At 40.7% G+C, this 24684-nt stretch overlaps 1 protein-coding gene and 1 pseudogene across 1 annotated transcript in view; both read left to right on the top strand.

Moving 5' to 3' along the window:
• Nucleotides 1-17509, top strand: part of LOC110432647 (neural Wiskott-Aldrich syndrome protein-like) — a 109487-nt gene extending 91978 nt beyond the window's left edge. Inside the window, exons 2-3 of the mRNA XM_021453422.1 lie at nucleotides 16037-16511; nucleotides 17411-17509. Of these exons, the coding sequence (XP_021309097.1) occupies nucleotides 16037-16511; nucleotides 17411-17509 (574 nt within the window). The remainder of the gene's footprint in view (nucleotides 1-16036; nucleotides 16512-17410) is intronic.
• On the top strand, nucleotides 19463-20825 carry LOC8063846 (annotated as a pseudogene).

Genomic DNA, 24684 nt, shown 5'->3' with positions numbered 1-24684 from the left:
TCCTTGCAATGATGGTTCTCTTAGAGAATGTCCTGGTTCCTGTTATGAAGAAGTCAAGGATGACATATCAAGTGAAGGAGAGCGAAGACATATAGAAAATTCTATCTGCTCCCCTTCCATGTTCACAAGTTCTAAATCCATCCTTGACCTTAGAGATCCCTCTTATCACTCTCCTTTCCAGTCTCATGAGGATCCTAGCAATTCACCAAGACGGCCAAACCATAGGAGTCATGAAGACCATAAGTATGGCATGACAAGTAATGCCATAGAAGGAGAGCTAAGCCATAGAGAAGATTCTATCAGCTCCCTTGTCTTGATCACAAATTCTAAATGGCTGGAATGTGTAGAATGGAAGGACAAGGAAGAAGCCTTAATGGATTCTGACCTTGGCTCAATTTCAGATGTTGAGTCTTTAACTCCCCTTGAATATGAGATTCATCCATCTATAGAAGAGGACATAGACAGGACCAATCCAAGAGAAACTTTGAACATTCAGATTAGAGACGAAGATAATATTAATGAGCATGGAATTTATTTCATACCCACTTCGTTTACTCCATGCTCATATGAAACATCTTCCCAATCTATTGGTCTCTCCAACATCACCACATTTGAGATCTCCAACCCCCTCTCCCTTTCTATTTACAAAAACTTTAAAAGGGCAGTTGTCGATGCATATGTCTATAATAAATATTGCAGATCTCGTTGAGCTAATCTTGATATACAAAGGTTGGCGTCGGAGGGGAAACCACTTCGGCAACATAAACTGATGGTTTCCCAAGGACAAGCTTAGTGTCCTAAAATAAGCGCTTATGAGATTGTAACATGACCTTGCCATATTGCCTTGTGTGTGGAGCATATAAAGATAATTGTGAAAATATTGCTTCGGGTATTCTTGTCACTAACCTTCCTAGGATTGGAGCAAGAAGATCGGATGAACGACAAGCAAGTACAAGGTATGTTCAACCAATCATTATGCAACACTGAATTAAATTCATCCAAACTTGAATTTTGCAAAATTCAAGCTTGGGGGAGTACCTTACATAAAAACATCGTTTGTCATGTTGCTATGTTGGTTGTCCCTACCTTTGAGACATGCTCAATTGATTAAATACTAATCACACTACTTCATCTCCACTTGAGTAGATCTCTATAAATGCCATCACGCTACCTTTGTTTATCCTAGTAAGTGTTAGTTTGGAAGTACTGCACATACTTCTATTGGCTTTTAAATTAAGCATGGTGCTTAGGTTAAACAGCCTTCCTTAATCTGATTAGACATGGAGTCTAGTTCGGTTATTGAACTAAAAACTGCTTGTGTAGACATTGGTATATTTTGTCGCACTAACCCCTGCAGAAAAAATTTCCATATCGATTTGGGAAGTCCTGAGATAAACTTACATCGGAGATGAAGAAAGAGAAACATGAAGTTTAACAATTTTCACAAGAAGGACATAGCTCATTCATCATAGAGAGATGATCCGTGGAAGGAGACAAAGTACATAAACAAGATACACAGCCACTACGAATGGAAAGCTTCCACAAGGTGAGATGGTACCATCACTCTTCAATTAAGGTAACATCTTAAGATATGTGACTATCACTTTTATAAGCTTCTCCTTGGTTCTGGCGTTCACATAAATAAAGAGACAAACATGTATGATTTATAACTCCAAATTAACCAACCCAACTGATCCAGCATGTTTAGTACTTTAATCTTTGTTCCTAGTACTACCTCCATGATCCCACACTCCTAATCATATGAGCTGAAATGTTGCACATTCAATCTTTGGGAAGATATAAAGAAAAAGACATATACATAGATAGATTATCTTTCCATAAGGCTGAGCGATCTGATCTAACAAATGTTTTAAATGCTACACTCATGGACTTATCACCCATCAACTTTGTCTTGCTCCCTATGCTTAAGGATAGAGAAGAATAAATATACTTTTGGTTCTGTTGGTGTTTTCCACCAACAGGACCCATGCACTTGATCTCTGCCTTGTCTCTATGAGCAGGACACATTTTGAGAAACATGGAGGATTTTTCAACTCTCACACTCTACCAAGTGAAGTACCTGGATCTACGAGCACAAACACATTGAGCAAGATACTGCCAACGCCGCACTTCGAACTGCTGGACAAACAAAGAACATGGGTGACACCATATCAAGAGGTGCAGACGTCAAGGTCCAGAACTGAATCAAATGACGCACCTGAAGAATGAACACGGTGAGAAGTCTTGTTCAGAAGACTTAAAACATTGAACCCTTGCTGAAAGGTAAAATCGGTAGTTATCCATATTTATCCTTTCTACATTCCATATTCCCTTAAATTATCTACTTTCCTTAAATGGCTTGTTAGTTAATCATGCTATCTTAAAAAGAAAATAAAAATATTAAAAATAGTAAGCCCCATGTGAGTATGCTCATGGCATAAAACCCATAAGTACATTCACTGCGGTGGCGTAAAAATGAAAATATAAAAATAAATTTATGATCCTACCAAAGAGAGTAATATTTATTAGAGGAAGCTCAATATGATAAAGGCTAGATATTTATGCTAACACTTAACTAGTTCCACAAAGCTTTGTTGTCTATTTGAGCTCCACAGAATTCAAGGATCAAAGAACACTAGCAGACGAAGGACATCCTAATCGCTGTCAGGGTGCTGCCGACATTCAAATAAACCTCCGCCACGTGCTAAGCTACATTAGAAAAAATTATGTCAAAATCCAGCTTGGGGGAGAGCACCCCCATTTATCTAGCTAAGTGTTTCTACTCACGTTTATACTTTACTCAAATAATAAAAAGATGCATAATCATAAAAACCCAAATAAAGATTTTATGCTTAAATATATATCTTTGCTTAGTTTGCTAAATAAATAAATAAAGTTTGCGATGAACCCTCATGATAAGCTCTCACATAGAAATGATGAATAGTTGCTCTGCCATGACTAGTTCTCAAAATTGAATTCTCTCTCAAGTTTAGGCATGACTGATATGAATTAAGATTTGCTCCAAACCTGAACTTGTGGGAAGAGTACTTGATCTACAGTCTAAGTCGTTAACGGATATGATATGGGAAGGTTGAGCTGCTGTTTATCTGTTCCTAGAGATGCTAGAATTCTAGAGAATTTCATCTTTGAAAATCTTTAAAATGTTGCATGGTGAGATCCTGTATGATGAGAGTTTAAAATCCTACCCCAGCCACATATACATGCTTATTAGACTATGAACCATACATTTACTTTTTACTGCTTATGAGCATTGAGTGTGGTCAAGCTATGTAGACCCTTAGGAGCTTGTCATGCGGTTAAAATCAAGATTCACTTGCACGTTCACTCATACATGCTGCTTCTACTCCGGAAGTACGCATCCACATACATCCACTCATTTCCATCTCCAGATTCACCCAAAATTATTCTACTCCTATCCGAGAGAGAATAGCCAAAAACATTATCCCATTCCTGCTTTTCCCAGTGAAATAAATGCTCAAGATATTTTGGTTACTACCACTTGCTACATTATTCCAAGAGGGTGAGTGCTCTGAAAAAAGTTAATACGAGGAAATAAAAAGGGGCAAGTGCCTAGAACCTCGAAGAAAAGAAAAAGTGAGACGAGAGGTAAAAATGGACAAGTGTCCGATAGTAGAATTAGGGGTACAAGATACCCACCTGAGAGAAAAAAATATAGAGCATCTCATTCCCCTCAAAAAGCATCAAAGTGCAAGAAAGGTATGTATCCCCTCAAAAGAGCAAAAGTAGAATTAGACTTTCACCATTGTTTTCACCATTATCACCATCATCACAATACACCATTCATTCGCCACACATGCACATCTTGATTTGACTTATTGACTTATTTCTCTAGATCTATGGTTTGACTATGCAATAAATGTCTTGTAAGTATGTATTAGCTGTCTCCCACCTATGAGCTCCAGATATCAAAACCTTATTAGAGTAGGGTGAGAGAGAAGGAAAAGTCACTATGCCTCATACCAAAAATGCCACATGCTTTGAGAGAAGGCATATACCATCACTGCCTTGGTAAGGATCCAGAAATACCACAAAAGAGAGATTTGAGAGTCATACAAAGGAATCTCTGAGTTTTATTTGAAAATCTGCAAAAACTCCAGAGCTATAGTTGATCAAGAACAAGAGACATGGCGCTTGACTTGACCGTTCTATCTTTTAACTGCTCAAGACACAAGTGACGGTTGCAAGCCCCATGGTGAAGGGTAAAATGAGTAAGTTTTAAGTCTCAACAGTTTACCCTAACCTAGAGATGAGATCTTGGTTGAACGCATGTGTACCTTTAAGGCATGAAACCACTGTAGAAACTCTTGAGTCCATCCTTGCTCAGGGACGAGCAAGAGGTAAGCTTGGGGGAGTTGTTGACGGTCCTTAAGTATCAAATTGAATCATCAAATAAATAAAGAAAAGGACCCCAATGCAACCAACACCCAAACATAGGGTTTTATCTCACAGAATTCCACGAGTTTTGGTGTTTGTCTATTTCGGTAGGGGGTTATCAGGAAATATGGAGGAAAGGCCCATACGTTGGGTTTACATAGAGATATTAACGTGCCGCGCAATTTTCTATCATGTAGAAGACTCCAGAAGCCATGGGAACGAACGGGAGGCAAAGCGGGCTCGGGGGCAGGGCGCCCGCCCTGTCATCAGGACCAATCAGGCTCCACCTCGCGGATTGTGCTCCACCGACCTAAAGGATCAAGGAAAACTGTGCGATTAAGGTCGGTTTGATCCGACGGCCCACATTCATTTGGAGGGGCTATATAAGCAGGACCCGTGGCCCCTGGAGGAGACACCCCTTCATCCCTATTCATTATTCATAGACAGAGCAAAAGCTAGGGTTTGGAGATGAGAGCTCTCCTCTCATCTCTAAACTAGAGTAGATCTAGATAGTAGCGAGATGGAGAGCGAGGGAGGATTGGAGGAGAGGCCGGCCTGTCGGTTCTTCCTCCGGTTGTACTTCACCATGATCAAGCTCTAATCAAGCTTGCTCATGGGATGACTCTTGTAATCTACTTCTATTTCATTATGCAATTACTATTCATGAATGTTCTGGTTCACAACTCTTTTGAGTACTCTAATCTATAGGACGCTATAGGTGAGGGTTGTAGTATAGGTGTAAGCATGGTGCTTAGACTTAGATTACTTGTGGATATCCCCTATCTAGCTGGATCGTGTGGTAGGCCGCGTGGGTGACAGCTACATTGGTCCTCTGTAGTCCACCTCCCATTAGCAGGATTGGTAGGGTTTATCGACCTCTGGATAAGCATCCTTTGTGGTGTAATCTTATCACGTGGTTCGTCCCTGACATAGACATACCCCTTTGAAGTAGAGAAACCATAGTTATCCTCTCTATTCTCCTATTATTGCTCATATATTAGATTGCTCTACTCTCTATTCCCGTATTACCACCGATTGTTATCTTACCTTTAATATTGTTCTTATTCAATTCTACCATCTTTCATATTTACACCTACCTATCTATCTAGGTTAAGTTAGAACGTATATTAGTTCTCCCGTTTCCCTGTGGATACGATAAAACCTTTAACCGGGTAAAAGCTACAACGGTATCCGTGCGCTTGCGGATTTATCTGTGTGCGTATAAATACCATAGTACACTCTAGTGCCATGCTAGGGATGACAACCTAGTATTCAAGTGGTGTTAGCAAGTGTCAACACCCACTAGCACAAATGTCATCAATTCTATTAGTGAGACCCCCTTCAATTATGAGCGAGACTAGCTGCGAAACCAAAGATCACCATGGAGGTTATTGTGTTTAAAGGAGAACCATACCATGCCTCCAAGAACCTCAAGGCAAAGGTAGGCAAGTGTGGCAAGAGGAGGTGCAATCTTGGTCCTTATCTCTAGGGCCATCTGAAGCACCCAAACAATAAACAAGATGGAGAGGTCCTGCTCTACAGACTTAAAACTTGGAGCCCTTGCTGATAAGGTAAATCAATACTTATCTCATCTTTACTCATTGCATTTCTATTCTTGCATTTCCTTCCAATTGCATGCTTAATTTAGTTTTGCATATTTCCCTTCGAAAAAATGCTTAGGAATAATAAATGAAAATCTTGAGAACAACTTGCATAATTGCAATACAGTTATGACCTATGGATCACCTAGAGGTGGGGTCGGCCGACCCCACCATTGGGCCCACATGCATTATTTCACTTTGGCTTGATGCAATGTGTCAAGGTCAGCACTTGGATGCTCCTGGAGCTTTCAAGTTGGGGTCGGTCGACCCCAAAACTTGCCCTTTTCGCAGTCTTCTATCTCCCATTTGCTTTGGTTTAGAATCCCATGCATGACAGACAAGCTAAAGTCTAAAAAGAAATGGTTCGTTCGGGACCTGTGCACCAGCTTGTAAAGTGGTCTCCTAGACATGCTCTAGTGCTGTCATGATCACTGACAACCACTTTAAGCATATCTCCACTTTTGCAAATCATCTTTTCTCTTTCACATAGCACTAGGCAATGGAATCTTATAAAAGAACTTTACTTTTTGTCCACGCCTAGGCTTTAATTTAGTAAACACTTAATGCCACATCATTTAGAGTGCTAAAGTGCTTACGGTATGGGTCGGCCAACCCCTACATTGGCCAATCTCTGGAAAAGAGTTCATATATGTTGCAAGATTCCCTGCTAGGATTCAAAATTTTGAAACATAGTGCTTATGGGGAGGTCGGCCGACCCCCGCATTGGGGTGTTCACCACTTGCCCTTCTTCCCCTATAAATACCCATGCATTGTGAGCTCAATTCCACACCCAAAATCACCAAAATTATCTCGAGCTCACAATCCCTCTTCTCTCTTCTTAGTTGCAAGTTATTTCTCAAGATTAGAATAGTTGAAAAAATAGTCTTGCATAGGAGTAGTAGGAAAAAGTTTGGTTGTCTGTGTTGTGCAGGAAAATGGAGAAAGCAATCCTCTCCTGATTCTAGAAGTCCAAAGGGGGTGAGAGTTGTTCTCAAAGCTCTAATCACTCTAATGAGGGAAGCCATGAGAGGATGGAGGAAGGGGAGAGTCACCATCAAGTGGTGCTCTACGAACCTCCTCCAAGAGCAATGGAGCCTAAAGAATAAACTCATATTAACACCGGAAGAGCTGATCAAGTTCAACAACCTAAAGGAGAGCGGTTTCCGCCATACAAGCATCCTCAACCCGGCCCTTGTGGACCGCACAGGTATCACTAAAGAATTTAATGATATTTTAATACCATTGGTTTGGGAGGTTTTTGGTGAGTACCTTAAACTTGGTATAGAAGTGCTCACTAAACAATTTTTATGCACACTAAAACTGACTCATAACATTTCACATGTGTGGGCAAGAGTGTAGCTATACTTGGGGTCTTCTAACCACTGCTCTAGGTTGTGACTTTGATTGTACAATTGACTTAGACACTACCATGCCTGGGTTTGACAAGAGTAAATTTTGATGATTGCTCCACTCTCTTAACCTCTAAAATTCACAACCCAACCTTGTGTTTAATTTATTTCTGGATTACTACCCATCTTTTTCCTGGTTCTTCTGACTCTATAAAATATGATGAACTAAAATTGCTCTATGCCATGGTACACAAGATTGAAATTTCCCCTGTTAAATTGATAATAAGATTTTAGCTACTTACCCATGACCCAACTTGGTCCTATTGGTGTGTTGCCACCAGTAGGACCCCTGCACTTGATGTTTCCCACGTCTTTGGATTTCAAAATGCTCAAGAATCCAAGTGTGGGCGGGGGTCAAGTGGCCCCCCAACTAAGTCTCTGAATTTCCTAAACACACCATGACGTAGTACATGGTGAGGCAAGTTGGCTCGACAAATTCTACCCTAAGTAGGGGGTCGGCCGACCCCCTCTTTGACGGCCAACGGGAACAGAAGCTTGTAGGGGTACATCATGAACAATGGGAATTCAAATGGCAGCAATAGGCAAGCCCAAGTGGGGTCGGCCGACCCCACCTTGGAGCCCTAGACCCATCATTCAGCATCCACTCAATGTCTACCTACCTTCTGACTGGTTTGCCACTCCTACTCCCCCTCTGATCTTTCATTTTTATTACTTCTGTCTCTTGTTGGCTTTGTTAGATAAAATAAAACAAAAAAACAAGAAGACTGAGATCTATGATTTATGACATTCAAAGTGTGACATGATTCATGACATTAAAAGGTTAAAAGTGTCACAAAGTCTAATTCTTGCATATGCTTATACTTGTGGCCTTGTGGGTCACATATCTTGATAGGAATATCATATTGACTTGGTTGTTGACAATTGTGATATAGTTCTTAGCTCATGATTCATACCCTTTCTATTCAAAGTGCTTAGAGATTTATTTTTGAAAATATCATAAAACCATAGTGTCACTTACTCCTCAATAGTAAGAGAATTCCTACCACAGCCATATATGTTCATACCTTGTTCAAAACCCTTCTATATATGCTACTTGTACTTGTGTTGAGTTTAGTCAAACCTTGTGACCCTAGTTGAGAATTATGTCATAGTCCCAAGATCAAGATCACACACACCCCATATATATACTGCTTCTACATTGGAAGTACACAAAAACATGCCATCCATTTCCACCATATAGATGCTCCATGTTTTAAGGTTTAGAATATCTCTCTCTAAGTATTGGTTATAAGATGAGACACAAAGGCTATGCTTAGTAAAAAAATGGGCACATGAAGGTCCATTGCTTTTGAAAAAAAAAAGAGAAAAGAAAAAAAAGCTAGCCATGTCTTAAATAAAATAGAGAAAGAGAGAGAGAGAGAGATCTTATCAAATATAGGAGCATTCTATTCTAATCATTTTTCACACACTTACACATCTTGATCTAGGATTATGACATTCTTCTCCTTGGATCCTTGTTTTGACTTTACAATGTATACAATGCAACTATGCTATCTTGTTGCTCCCTACCTGAGCCCCACATAAGCCTAATAGATGTAGGATGAAACAAAAGAAGGCAATCTTATGCTATGCCTTGGTGAGGATTCCTATACTTACTAAGTAACTTGAGAGTACTATTAGAGGAGTAAGGATGAACTATGTGCTTTCTTTTAAAACATTTATCAAAAACTCTAAGTACTAAGGATATGAAAATGGGAAGATGACTTTGTTTTGAGAACTATTCCATTCTTCAACATCCTAAGGATATATGTTAGACAGTGCCACATAACCCACTTGTATAAGATATGTCTTGAGTAGTCTTTGTGTTTGCTTATATCTTAAAAGTGTCATAATCATAGGTTATCTTCCTCTAACCTTTGCTCGAGGACGAGCAAATACTTAAGTGTGGGGTTCTTGTTGACGGTAGACAAGCCCTATTTTTTCCCCATCAAAACCGTCAACAATACATTCTTTCTAGAAGAAAATCACCAAACACATAGTGATGACTTAGGTACAAATAACTTGGTTCCACATGTACATGTCATCATTTGGATGCAGGTGTGCAATCGACTACTTTTCAGGGTTAAGAAGCTCTATATGAAGGTTGGACTACCACCCCAAAATGGCCAATTGGAAAACCAACTTCACATTCATCAATCTCAGAGCTTCTCGAGACGAGACAATGTGCAAAAGATGGGCACATTAGTGGGATCAGCCGACCCCACATTTGTGGGCCCAGCACCACCACTGTGCTCAGAATTTCACCAGGAAGTCACCTGCAGAAGATGAACCTTTGGTTCTACCAAAGTTGGGTCGACCAACCCCACTATGGGGCCATCCAGCCACCTGGTTTGCACCAACCGACAGGGGATTCCTTCTAGAAGACAACATTGATCCCACCTGTCATTGGGCACGTCGACCGACCTACATGTGGGCCCCATCTTGAGTCGGTTCACTCCCACCAACGCCCCCATGATGAACATGTGATGGAAATCCCCAACCATTGATCATATGGTGGTTCCAAGGTCGGTTTATCCAACGGTGCATGCTGGAGGTCAAGCGGATTGCTGATGTGGCGCTGGAGTAGCCCCTACTCCATCTCTCCCCTATAAATACCCCCTTAGAGAGCCTAGTTAAGCAAGATGTATCTTAGGAAGAGCTACCCTTAGCTAAGTGTGAGAATAAAGGGAAGAGAGTAAGCAGTTCCCCGAGGAGGAGTCCTGGCTTGTCGGGAGTCTTCTTCCAGGAGCGCCTCAACGGATGCTTGTCTTCTAGTTAGTCTTCTTTCTAGTTGACTTTCATCTGAGTACTTTTAGTATTTACTTTCTGTCTTTGTTTATTTTAAGTATATAACCGGCCTATCTGGCACATTGCTTTGCCTTGTGTGAAGTGCTCGAAACCTTAGCTGGGTCTAGAGTAGTAGAATTAGTGTAGACGTGGTGTCCAGACTAAGTCTACCCTTGTGGACATCTTGTCGCACCTGAAGAACGCCAGCAGCGAAGTGTGACAGGCCTCTGCTAGACATTAGGAGTTCTCTTTAGTGTGTTGTTAGGCAAGTTGCAAATAATAGTTGGCTTGCATGGTAGCTACCTAGGGAAGTGTTTCGCCACACCCTTTTCACCTATCGGCTATAGTAGGAAGGGAGTTAACTCTCAAGTATACTTAGAATAGCTTAGCCAGAAGTCAAATACTAGAAATACCTCTCCACCCATCCTAAGCCCTTTGATCATCATCCGACGACTCAATTGGTCTAGTTATTCCACTTCTCATTCCCCATGGAAAATACGATACCTAGAATACTCCTAGTGAAGTGCTACATTGACCACCGTCCGCTTGCGGTAAAACCGTTTGCCACTTCTGGTGTCACACAAGCGTTTCTAGTGTTGTGCCAAGGACTGACAATCCTAGGTAGTGACGCTAAGAAGAGTCAATAGAGCAGCACGGTCTAAATGAATGATTATCTTTGCTCCCACTAAGTAAGATATGAACTTATCTATTGCAAAGACAATTGTCAACAACTCTTTTAGTGGTAGGTTTTGCTAGCATAGGATATAGAATAATGCTTCTTATCCTTTGTTTAGCCAAGAATGGAACCAACAACAAAGTCACTAGCATCACACATGATCTCAAAAGGCAACATCCAATCAGGTGGTTGGATGGTTAGAGCTAAAATGAGTGCTTGCTTCAGAGTTTGGAAAGCTTCATGGCACACATTATTGAAGATGAAAGGTGCATCCTTAGCTATAGGCTAGTGAGGGGTCTAGCGATTTGAGAAAAGTTTTTGATAAAATGCCGTAGAACCCCGTATGGCCTAGAAAGCTTCAGATTCCTTTCACATTCATGGGAGGTGGAAGTTGTTCAATGACTTCAATCTTTGCTCTATCTACTTCTATCCCACATTCAGACACCTTGTGTCCTAGCACTATTTCTTCTCGAACCATAAAATGGCATAGTTTGGGACTAAGTGCTTTTCTTCAAACATTGTAAGACTGTCTAAATTCTCTAAACAATCATCGAAGGTTTTGCCATAGACAGTAAAGTCATCCATGAACACCTCCTTTCTCTATCATCTTGGAGAAGATAGACATCATGCACCGTTGGAAAGAAGCTGGAGCATTTCACAATCTGAGCAACATTCATCGGTATGCGTAAGTTCCATACGGGCATGTGAAAGTGGTCTTTCTTTGGTCATCTACGTTTGTCAGGATTTGATGATATCTAGAATACCCATCAAGGAAATAAAAGAAAGAGTGATTTGCAAGTCGTTCCAACATTTCATCAATGATGGGTAATGAGAAGTGGTCTTTCTTTGTAGCCTTATTGAGTTTTCAATAGTCTATGCACATTCTCCACCCAATGACAGTTTGTTGAGGAATGAGTTCATTCTTTTCATTCTTAATGAGTTTCATTCCTCCTTTCTTTGGCACCACTTGGATAGCGCCAACCCACTCACTATGTGGCATGAGATTAATAATCCCTTCTTGGTAAACCTTTAAGACTTCTTTCTTAACAACCTCTCGCATAGCATTGTTAAGTCTCCGTTGTGGTTCCCTTGGTGAGATGTCAGGATCCATAGGGATACAATACGTGCAGAGAACAGGACTAATTGCTATGAGGTCATGGAGTGAATAGCCTATAGTTGATCTATGTCTTTCTAGGACAATGACAAGCCTATAGTTTCTTCCTAGGATAGCTTATCACTTATGATGACAGGAGTTTTTGGATTATTATTGAGAAATACATTTTTCAAGCCAAGAGGAAGAGGTTTTAGCTCAATTAAGGGTTGTGAAGGCACCTCGAAGGGGTCTAGCTGAATAGGTCCTGCTAGCTCCTCCTCTTCTTCGATGAAGTGTTCATCATCAAAAAGAGGTTGGGCCAAGTCTTCTAGAGATGCCAATAAAACTTCCTCAACAAGATCTTGTTCGGGCTTGGGTTCTACTATTGTATTATGTGAGCGTGCAAGCAAGACATTGATAATAGAGTTTCCCAACTTTAAATTCAAGAGACTTTGTTTTGCGCTCTTGAAAGATGTCATAGATGTGAAAGTTTAGATGGTACTCAGAGCCTCTTATGCGCAAAGGTATAGACCTTATGACCTCATAACTTTCTATAGTAACTCTAGAAGGAGTTCTTAAAAGCTTATGAGATGGGATCAAGGACTTGTTGGGGCAAAGTTCTTTAGTCAAACCCTTAGAAATAATGTTCATGCCAACGGTAGGATTATAATGAGCCTGTATAGTGTAATACCCGATTTTAAGGACAAAACCAGATATGCACCATATGCGAGTTTTAAAAGGCAAATCTCACATATAGCTACAAATAAGGGGTAATATCAAAAGACAATGCATAAATTATATAACGTACTTAGTATAAAAGAGATAACCTTTGATAGCAAACAACGGATAGCCAACTCCAAACTTCGGGTATTAACTTCACTCAACAGGATCCAACTAACTGGTTGATCACAAGCCTAAACTTCTCCTGAGGTTTGGGGGAAATAGCAAGAGTGAGTCCATGTCGAACTCCACAGGTATAGCAACTAGATTGTATAGCTCCCACAATCACATGATCAATGTGACATAAATAATGTAGAGCATTAAATAATAAATAATGAGCATATTTAACACACAAGAATCATCACCGTCGATGCAAGAATCCCTAAGGCCGCTCATGACCGTGAGCACGGCTAGTATACCAGTTTTACACTCTGCAGAGGTTGTACATCTTTACCCATGAGTCATGATTTACCCTTTCGCCCGAGGTGATCAGCCTCTTAACCCACTACCAAGGAAGGTCGGCAGGGATCACTATGAAGTCTTTCAAAGGTTTCGTCTAACAAGTTAGGGCCACTAGATTCACTCGGCAGGCAGATATAGAGCCCCCCTTCCATGGCACATAACCTGCAGCCTATACACACGGACAGAGGCCACACTATACCCAACGTGTCTAGCCATTCTTACGCCATTTAAGGTAACCGCTAACAAGCTAGAAAAAGGTCCGCATACTGAGCTAAAGCCAGAGCCATTATAGCCCTCATGGTTGCACTGTTGTCCCGGTTATCACTTACAGATAAATCATCAAGTGGCTAAAAAGTCATTTTTATCATTTATTACTTAACATTAATCTAGTCACAAGATCATGATCACAGAAATAAAACTCAAATGCTATACTTGTCTTAATCCAATTACTCTTGCTTATCCTGCTGGTCTCACTAGTTGTCCAAGGCTCAGATCTTGATCACTGAAGTACTATTGTTCACCACGAATTGTTCACCGACTAAACTCGATCATCGATCATCAACACACAAACAATCGGAGACAATATACACGAAGCAAACAAGGCTACAATTAGAACAGTACAGCAATCATATAAAAACAGTATGAAAAGTTTGTGAAATGATTCTATGCATCGCTACGATATCATAGACGTAAAGATCATGAAAATCGGAGTTAAAACGGAGAAGTTATGAATTTTCTAAGATTTTATATAGAAAAGTAATTAATTAATTAATTAGGGTCACGAAAAATAAAAAGTTTCAAACTGAGAAAACAATGTTACTAACTTGTAGATCTCACTAATACGAATCCAACGCAATTTGAATGGGTCAAAACGGAGTTAAGATGAATATTTTATGGCCAAAAGAAAATCAGTGCCAATTCTGTAAATAGTGAAAACGTATTTTTAATCTAAAACCGAGCTGTTTGTATTTTCCAAACTGAAAGATAAAGTGATTGGGGCTTACGTTGGTGGACAGGGAGTAGGTTCACCGGCAGTGACGCTTTCTTGGAGCTACAGCAACGCCGGAGCAGCCGACCGTTCCTAGATGTCGTATATAGGCGAGACGATGGCGATCACGTTATAGAGAAAAAAATATAAATTTTATTTTACTACCTTAGAAATTCTCAAATTAGAGGTTTGTCATATGATAGTCTTTGATGTACTTTGCCTAAGGGGTTGGTACATATATAGAGAGAAAAACTCTCCACCTCCACGTCAACTAGCGATATGGTACTAATTGATTTGCAACCTTCATCTTTACTAATAGGCCTAATTAATTATTAAAGCCCATTAGTAAATAAAGACATTGACCATTGAGATCATGGGCTTCAGCGTGGGATAAAATGAAAGATTTTATTATTTTCGAAATTAATTAATTTGGCAAATAAAATAATCCTAGAAAAGTCTAGAATTATGATTTAAGCCATGAAAAATACTCCAAATACTCCAGAAATTCAAGGAAAAATCTCGAATACATTATGGAACATGAGAAAACCAATTAAAGTATTTGGATCTTATGATAAGATAATTTGGAGCATCTAAAAATTAGATTATGCTTACAGAAAAGTGAGAACGGAAGCTGAAATTCCTACAAAGTTTGTAGAGACTGGTTGATGGACGAGGAACTAAAAGAAGTGCTTTGAGTGACAAAGAAAAGATTTTAGGAAGCTCCTAATAAAAACTTAAGCTTAGAAACAAGGAATTTGGTTGCAGATAAAGATAAAGATGTACGAAGATCGTTTAGTACGTTCTACTAAACCAAATTTTAAAAACTTTGCTTAGTCTCAACACCCAAAGGAGCAACAAACAAACATCACATAAAACATATGTACCAGCATGTATGCACAACAATGCTAAACTCTATGATGAATTTTAATTTAAGAAAAATTTTCATTTTACTATATTTTCATAAGCACAGAAATACAAAATAAATTATTTTAGCTTTATTTTTAAAGAAGCAAAATTTAGAGTGTTACGTATAGTTTTCTTCTTTAGGATGCACGTTAGAACTTTTGAACGTGTATGCACGTTAATGCATGGAAGCAAAGCAATTTTCTTACCCTTATGTATGAACGTGTATTTATTTTGTCTACCATGGTGTATAGCATTAGTATTATATATTCATATTGTCATGGGTGACCTAACAAAATTGAACAAGCTTGCATAGAAACAACTTTAAAATAAACATAATCATTGTATTATTCAACAGAAAAATGCGCATGCACAAATTGTGTTACCTTTTACTTAACACTATTGTTAAACCATTTAAGGGGGCACAGATGTTGATGAGCATGTATTGTCAATCCAAGTTTCTTAACCAGATCTGAACTTACGAAACATGACAATCCTTGACGATGAGAAACAGCTGGAACAAATTATGTCGTTGTAGCTTATCCGCTTGCTTAACTTTTGCACTACCACTACCAGACCAGCGATAATTCTTGTCGGTCGAATTAAATACTGACGGTTTCGTAAAAACCGACGGCAATAAGGAACAAATCCTGTCGGCACCTGAAAACCGATGGGAATCATACAAATATTTCCTGTCGGTTTCGAAGAGCCGTCAGGAAATGAATATAACAGTCAGGGGCTCATATAGATTCCTGTCGGGCTCTCTAAACCGACAGGAACTTAAATTCCTGTCGGCTTCCATGCCCACAGGAATTATTCCCAGGTGCAAATTGGAGCAGATGCGGGAGAAAACGAAGTTGGCGCGGAGATATCCCGCGCTCATTTTCCGGGGCCCACTAGCAAAATGAGATACATATAAAAACGAAACACAAAACCCTAACCAAATCTCCCAATCTGCCACCGTCTCCCACTCTCCACCAGCGGCCGCCGCTTCCCTCGCGCACGGCGTCACCCCGTGTGGGCCGTGCCCGGGCCTCCCACTCCCCACGCGCGTGGCCGCCTCCGAGCGCACGGCGTGCCCTGCGCGCGCCCACCTCCTCCGCACGGCGTGCCCCGCGCGCGCCCACGTCCTCCGGCGACCGGCGGCCCCCTCCTCCGCAGCTGCCTCCCTCGCGTGTGCCCGCCTCCTCCGCACGCACCGCGTCCTCTGCGGCCCCCTCCTCCACGCCCCCCTCCTCCACAGCTGCCTGCTCCGGTCACGTCGCAGCACCCGCGGCCGCAGCACCCACAACAGAACCCTATAGCCGGCCGCGCCCAAAATCTGCCCGTGCTTCGCCGCTGCCGTGGATTCACCTCCGTCCAAGCCCTGTACGTCGACACGGACTCCTGCCAGTTGCCACAAGAGGAGGTGATTTACTGCTACAAGAGAGGGGAAAAAGAGATCCTGCAGCAAGAGGTGATTTGATTCTTCCCTTGCATTTTTTTATGTATACTGATTCATTGGCCTGATGATGCTCATTTAGCTAGCTAGTGTCAGATACATGCTTGGTGACATATATATTAATGTATATATAAATAGTATTGTTTCACTGTGTATTGATGGATATGAACTTAAATTTTTTTTATTTTTGTCACTGTTTAGTGTGAATAGATATGAAATTCGTTTTTGGTTGGCCATTGAATGTTTATTTCACATAGAAAAAAGTCCAGCAGAGAGTGCTAGTTAGTCAGGCAATAGAAACTATGTACATGGCAATATGTTTTGCTATTTACATGAAACTATCTGTATATAGTTGGGAAATAGTATTGGGCGCCTAATTATATCACTATGTGAATGTTAACAGCAATACTAAATTATGGATGAGCGTGATTGGATGTATAGTGGTTGGAAGCGTGGTAGTCCAATATGTGATTGGGTTCAACATACAAATGAGTTCCTAGATTTTGCTTTCTCAAATGAGTCTGTAGTACAAGAGGAAATGCCCTTGTGCTGTGTGTAGGAATTGTTTTCGACACAAAAGGGGCAAGATAGAGCTGCATCTATGTCATAATGGGTTTAAGTCCAACTATAAAACATGGACTGCACACGGTGAGAGGCGCTGTCAAGAGTCAGAAATTGAGGGTTTTGGTGAGACGGATAGAATGGAGTTTTTCTTTGTTCCATAATCATGTATGTCTCGTTGTAGTTTTTCTTTGTTCTACAAGAGGAATTGGAGAAAATATCTCATTTCATTCACTTATTCAAAATTGTTTAGCTTAAGGTCTCGCTGATGCTAAAATTATTTAGCTTATTCAAATTATATCACCTGGACTTGAGTTGACATGTGCTATCTTTACTGTTCCATCACTTTGTAGGGCACAGAGTCAACACATCCTGGAGGTGTTGGTTCTAGTGATCAAGAGAGCAATGGCATTGAAGAGAATGAAGGCAACGCTGGTTCTGCTCCAAGTTGACTTGCTTCTTTTTGTAGTAAAGCCAACTTCTTTTGTGCAGTTGGAGTATATATGGTGAAGCTCCATGTTGACTTGCTTCTGTTGAAGTAAGTTGACCTCTTTTGTGCAGTCATATATCTAGTATGTAGATTTCAGAGAGTGAAAAGGCCTCTGTGTTATTTAGTTGGCATGTTAGCGGCTAGACTTACTGAAGTCTTGCCTCTTGAACTTAGTTGGCATGTAATACTGCTGAAGTCTAGACTCTCGAGCAATGTGGTGAATTTGGTAATTTGGATTTAGAATGTGTGTGTAAATTTGTGCCTGTGATGCCAAATGCAAGTGGTACTTTTTTTTGGAATCAAAATGGATGGATGTGAGCATGATCTTGATTCCTGTCATTATTTTCCTGACGGCAGGGTGACAGGAAATAAGATTTTTTATACTGTTAGCATGTGTTCTCCTGACGGCCGCTACGACAGAGATTTGCAAAGATTCCTGTCGGTTACGCTGACAGTAAATTGAATTCGATGGAGAACTGAGAGCCGTCAGAAACTGCCGTCAGGAATTATTTCCTGACGGGTGACCGTCAGAGTTCACTGAGTTTCCTGTCATGTCTTTCCTAATGGTGTGTTCCAGACGGACTGTCCGTCGGGAACTAAATTCTTGACAGTTTTGTGTATATTCCTGACGGTTTTCGGCCGACAGGAATGATCGCTAGTCTGGTAGTGTACATGTTTGATGATAATGGATTTGTAGGTCGCAGTGCATGCAACACTATCAATTACTTCAGCGCTACTATCCTCAGTTTCATCATATGTATCATGGTTAACGGCAAGCACATATTTATTCTCTTTATCACTACACCAACGTATCCACCATCATCCGTAGCAATATAAGCACGCTTGTTGACCCATGCCCTTGTAGTGGTGGCAAACAATTTGAGCAGATCCACTCGAGGACAATGTCGAAGGTGAATTCTTTCGTGTAGGTGATGCTGCTTGCACATTAGACAGTTTGCTCACCTTGGTTGGTCGTGACAACTCCCTATTTTGATTTTTTAGCAAACAGAAAAAGTGTCCTCCAATAGTTTGGTAATAAAAGAGCTCCTTAAAAATTTTAAAAGTTGGCAAATATCCTTTCCAACTTATAATCTTTCATAGTTGAGAGGAACTATGTATCTGCTCCATGTCTGTCAATTTTCTCGAGAGATTATAGTAAATTGGACCTAGACTACAAAACGGTAAGAGACAAATAAACTATTAAAAAAGGTGTGGTTTGTTAGAAATAGTTTGGGATTCCCAATAGAATACCATTTAAAAAGCTATTATAGGAGACTGTTGGAACAAGACAAACTTAATATTGCTATTTCTTATGATAACTTGCTAGAACTTGTAGTTTAGCCAGTAAACTATACTAAACTCCCAGAGATGCTCTAACAATTTGTTTTCTTGATAGGGATTGTCATATGTCATTATTTTTTAATTATATATGTCATTATTTTTTAATTATACCAGGAGAATGCCCTGTGCGTTGCTGCGGAAATTACCGGTAAAATTATACTATCATAATATGTAAGTGGATGGTTTTTAGTATTCTAGCATGGACAACTAAATATATGTTAGAAAATGATGTGGTTTGCTAATGTGAATAACATAGATGCAGGATAAATGATATGTGTTAGTTCGATTTATTTGTGGATAATGATGTGAACACTTTGCATGACGGGGTAATGTATTGGTGGGATGATTTAGTGGATGTTGATGTGGATGCCTTGCATGACAAGAGAATTAGTTAATGGGATGCTCTAGTGGATGATGATGTGGATGCTTTGCATGTGAAGAGAATTAGCTAGTGAGGTTTATCTATATAAGAGATATATAGATCTCCTACAACTAAAAAGAACAAAAGTAAGACCACCAGATGATGCGACTTTTCTTAGGTCGCTCCCGCTCCCCTCTACGTGCGAAACAAACGATGACGTACGATGCCGTAGGAGGTGGAAAGGTGAAAATTGAAATAAAAAATAAGAAAAGATTCCTGATGCAAATTTACGACAAAGAATAATATATAATCACATATGTCAAAGGGTGCCAAATGAAATAAATAAATAAATAAGATTCCTGATATAAAATTTCATCAACGTAACAACAAAAATTTCGGGCACTTTCCAATCGTGTGTTGCCAGATCCTTGTACGTAGCAAAAATTTCAGTCACGGGTAAGGAAACAAAACACAATCTCGATCCTGAAGGTCCTCGCCGACCAGAACCTCAGCTCCGGCCGCATCATCGGCGTCATGCTCATGTCCGACGAGCAGCAGAACCGTGGCGGGAACGCTGCCGACGTCAAGATCGGCAACGCGCCAGTGTACACCTTTGGGTTCGGCGCCGACTACGACCCTACGGTGCTCAACGCCGTCGCCAGGAACAGCACGGGAGAGACTTTCTCCGTCGTCAACGACGTCGACAAGCTGAGCATGGCCTTCTCCCAGTGCCTTGCCGGCCTTCTCACCGTGGTGGTGCAAGACCTCACCGTCACAGTGACACCCGTCAAGGACGAGTCCACCATACAGAAGGTGGCCGCCGGAAACTACCCGCAGGACGCTGGGCCCGTCGGTCACCGTCGCCTTCGGCGACCTCTACAGCAAGGAGGTGCTGAAGCTGATCGTGGACCTCCTCCTCCCGACCATCGACACCGAGCGCGGTGCTGACATCCTAGAGGTGACCTACGCGTACAAGACCGTGGGGAAGCTGTTAGACGTGCCACGGCGACGGTCACCGTGCGGCGAAGCGGCAGTGCGTTCCCGGCGGATGACCCACCGGTGGACGTGGTGAAGGAGGAGGCCCGGCTGCAGATGGCAACGATGATCAAGCAGGCGAGGACGATGGCGGACGGCAAGAAGCTTGACGACACGCTGGACAAACTGGTGGAGGCGCAAAACACGCTGGGGGACGTGCCGGTGGCGGATCCGTACGACGACCCGCTGCTCGACGCGCTGAGGAAGGAGCTGCAGCAGCTGCAGAAGCTGATGAAGTCGCCGGCGGTGTACGAGCAGCAGGGCCGGCCGTACACCATGTCGTCGGAGAAGGGGTGACATGGAGAAGAACAGGCTGTTCGCGATGCCGCGCATGGACAAGTACCTGGAGCAGGCCAAGAAGTTCGACGAGGACTCGGCGGCGCCGCTGCCGCCGGCGGATGCGGACGAGAAAGAGGAGGTCGCCGCCAACCCGCTCGCGCTGTTGGCCGGGCCCATCACCTTCTACATCCAGGCCGCCGTCCAGGCGCTGCAGGCCATCGAGAAGCTCATCAACAATGACAATGGAGCCAAGGCAGTGTAGCCGTGTCGTGTTTACAATTTTACAGACATCCATCATCATCTCTTCTCTACGTGTATTGTGCTTTTTTGTTTTCAACTTCACCTTGCTGCCATGTATGCAGTCGAATAATAATTTATTCTTCCTAAAAATTTCTAGGCCTAGAATTAAAAGTTCTTGTTCAACTTGACTTTCTATGGCATTACATATATAAGTTGTCATATAGATATTTTTTGGTATAATAGTATATTTAAGAAGAGATAAGAAATAATTTTCATTTAAATAAAACTCTCTTGATACGATTTCAATTCTTTATGGGTCATCAAATTAAATGGCTACGAAACTATAAAGGATGAAATTTTGCATTGAGAGTGAGTGTTTCATTCAAGATTTATTTCATTCTATATGACATGGCAGTTTTAAAAATAACATCATAAAACTATCCACTGGGATTGATCCTTCTTCTATGAACAAATAGCGAATTGGGTTGCGGAGACAAATAGATTTATATTCAAGGAGGGAAAAGGCCCGAAAGAGCACAAATGGCCAGATGTAAAAGTTGATGATTGGCCGGTTAAGGAGATTTTCCGTGGCAAATTCTTACAACAAGATGAGTATATTAAAATATTGACAGCATATATGTTGTATTTTGTGTCCTTGCCTTTTTTATCTAATGTGTATCTAAACCTCTATTATTGTATGTAGTTTTTCAAGTGGTTTATTCTTAATAAATTTTATGGAGTATTGGACCGGGAACGAATTATCGGACAAGTTTAATCAGGTAAACTAGCGCCCTAGCTATGTGTTTGTAATTAATAATTTAGTAGGTTCATACTATATAATGTGCAGGATGATATGAAAGCATTTAGACTAAAGCTTGTGACGATCTTACTATCGTCGGAGTTAAATAAACGAAAGGGTTGTCCATATCTTGATAGTGATGAAAATATTGGAAGCCCAAGCGACTGTACCATAATAGAGAACCGAAAAATGGCTAATCAAGCATCCATAAAAAAAAGAAAATATTCTGAGGAGGTCGAATGCTCAGTGGTTCAAACGGACACCCCACAACATATACAGACACAGAAAAAATCCTCACAAGTCCATGTCACCCAAGACACTGATGAGTTTTGGGCATTTGAGGTCATGAAAGAAATGCCAATGAGTAAGGAAGAGATGACTGAGTTACTATGTGATTACCTAATGGCAATTCAAGATGAAGCAATGTTGAAGTAAGCTACATGCTTATTTTAATTACTTTATTTTCTAATGATAGTGTGCTCTCTTATATGCCGGAAATAATCATCAATCTCTAATGCTTTTGAAGGAAGCCTTGGGTCAAAGGTTTTCATCCCTCTATGATTGCTCTAAGTGTCCAGGATCTGCAAGAGTTGTTAATGAGCAATCGAGACATCTCTGACAACTGTTTCGAATTAGGTGTTTGTTTTCAAGCGGCTCGAGAGTACAATATAATGAAAAAATATAATAATATTACGAAGCATCACATGGACCTGAGATTTTGCGTAAGTACAATTTTGCATAAAGTCTAACTTCAACACAAGACAAGTTAGATGCTATATTATATATTTTTTTTTGCAAGTCATACTAATACTAACTCTCGATATCCTTCGCTTTCAGAGAATGTGTGCTTTAACAAAGATGGCAGAATATCGTAAAAAATACACTACGAGAGAAATGGATGTTGTGATTGGTATATGTGAGGATATGGAGTACAACTTAGCACAATGCAGATACTACGTAAGTCTTTTGCTCAGTATTTTATTGATTGTTTCCTATAGACTATTCTAATCGTTACTGTGTTTGCAGTTTCTTTTGCCATGGCTATCCTTTCAAAAATATATGCTTTATGTTTTCGATCAGCGGGAAAAAATGCTTATCATGATTGACTCTAGACCTATTGAAGAGTGGTATAAAGACACACCAGCGCTTATGTATACCAAGTACGCTCTTGAATTTAGCTACAACTACACGGCTGAGTAAATAAACATATTCGTGGATGGAATGAGGATGTTTTCAAATGAAAATTTAAATAGACAGAAAACATTGCAGATGACGTAGATGGGTAACTAACTCAAAATCAACATCGCTTACAATAACAAATACATATGGTTTAACTATTTCTATATATCAGTGATCGTGAATCTTGATACAGGTACTTAAGTGGATTTCTCATCCTACGGTATATGTCTACATGGAATAGACCACAAGCCACACACATTTATACCGTGAGTATAACACTTTGTCTAAGTTTTTGTGAAAGTTTTTTCACAAAAACGTAGTATTATCCATGCGACACACTAAAATTTATATATATATACTCAAATGTGTGACAGGATGGTATGGAGATGTGGCGGAACTTATTTGTGGATTTACTAGCGCTTGAAAGAAATGGATATCGAAGATTTCTTCGTGCCGATATTAAACATTATCTTGGTCGTATCACGGAAACGTCTATAAAGTAGAATTTGTGAGCTTATAACATCGTGCTCTCCATGACTGTGTTTGATTTCAGAAACTTTGCTTCTTTAAGATAAATGTCACTTTATAGCTGGTATTTAAGTTTTATTATAATATTATTATCTTATTATGCGATACGTGTATTTTTAATAAAAAATGTTAGCTATCCCGTAGCAACGCACGAGCACGCTACCTAGTATGTCATTTTTTTATATGGCTATAGTTTTTTATTTCTAAAATGTCTACACAAACAAGCAGGGCATAAGAAAAGTATGATCCTGAAATTTTTTCCCAAGTGTGATTGCTATGTAATTAATTAACATGTACATGTGATTTCCCATGTGCTTTGTGCCCAAAGCACAGGGGACAAGCAGCCGTTACAGTGTAGTTTCCCTTGTGTAGATAGGCTCTCTCCAGCGAATGGGCCAGACGCATGGAACACCACTTACCCCTACTGATGCGTGCGGAGTAAACGCTCGGAGCATCACGCAATTCCCCGAAAAAATGTCCCCGACGGAGTAACTGGATCGTCAATTTTATGGGGCACTCGGCGATCTCCACTAAATCTTGTAGTGATCTGTCACGAGACCATGCATACGTATACCTCCGTCCTCCGGTCGATCTACCTGTTGCAAAAAATTACGTAAATAAAAAAAATGGTCAGCAGTAACATGCATTTTTTTTCTTGTCTCGTCCATGGAGGTCAAACAAACAAAACAAGACATTGCATGCATTATTATAGTTTACGGTACATTGACAAATGAAGAGAAAGCAGCTAGCGGGGAGAAGAAAAAGGTTGGAAGGATTCTTGGTTGCTTTGCTAGTTTGCTTGTCGGACGCCACCACTGACCATGTACATAGTCAGCTAGATGCTACGTGGGGGCTGACGTGAGGACAGAGTCAGATAAATCCAGAGGAGACTGGGTCGGATCCTTCATCTATATATATCCTTATTATAGTACATATATGTGCACTACTGTGCCTCGTGCAATCAAATGAAATAATATACATTATTAGTGTAAATATAGACACCATACGGTTGCATCGCTATCACATATCTATATATTATAATATAATAATCACACATTATGCTATGGGTCGTTGCCCCTGGATTCCGGCGGAGCCGCATATAATGTAAAACTGGGTCCTGATCTGCAAGTTGGGTCCTGGGTCCGTCACTGCACCAAACCAAACCCCAGGGCCCATCAGGCCATCCATGGAAGCTTCCGAATTATTACTTATAACAAGTTAACATAAAAAAGCAGGGGGGCAGCTTTAGTTGCACAACATATGCGCTCCAAGAAGATGGTCTTTGATTGTGTCCAGGATGAAGACTGCACATATCATACTCATACACATGTAAAAAAGAATGACATGTGCACCTAGGCAAATTTGCTTGTGGCAC

Source organism: Sorghum bicolor, chromosome 2 (assembly GCF_000003195.3).
Source record: "Sorghum bicolor cultivar BTx623 chromosome 2, Sorghum_bicolor_NCBIv3, whole genome shotgun sequence".
Classification (NCBI taxonomy): domain Eukaryota; kingdom Viridiplantae; phylum Streptophyta; class Magnoliopsida; order Poales; family Poaceae; genus Sorghum; species Sorghum bicolor.
This window is presented reverse-complemented; position numbering and strand designations above follow the sequence as displayed.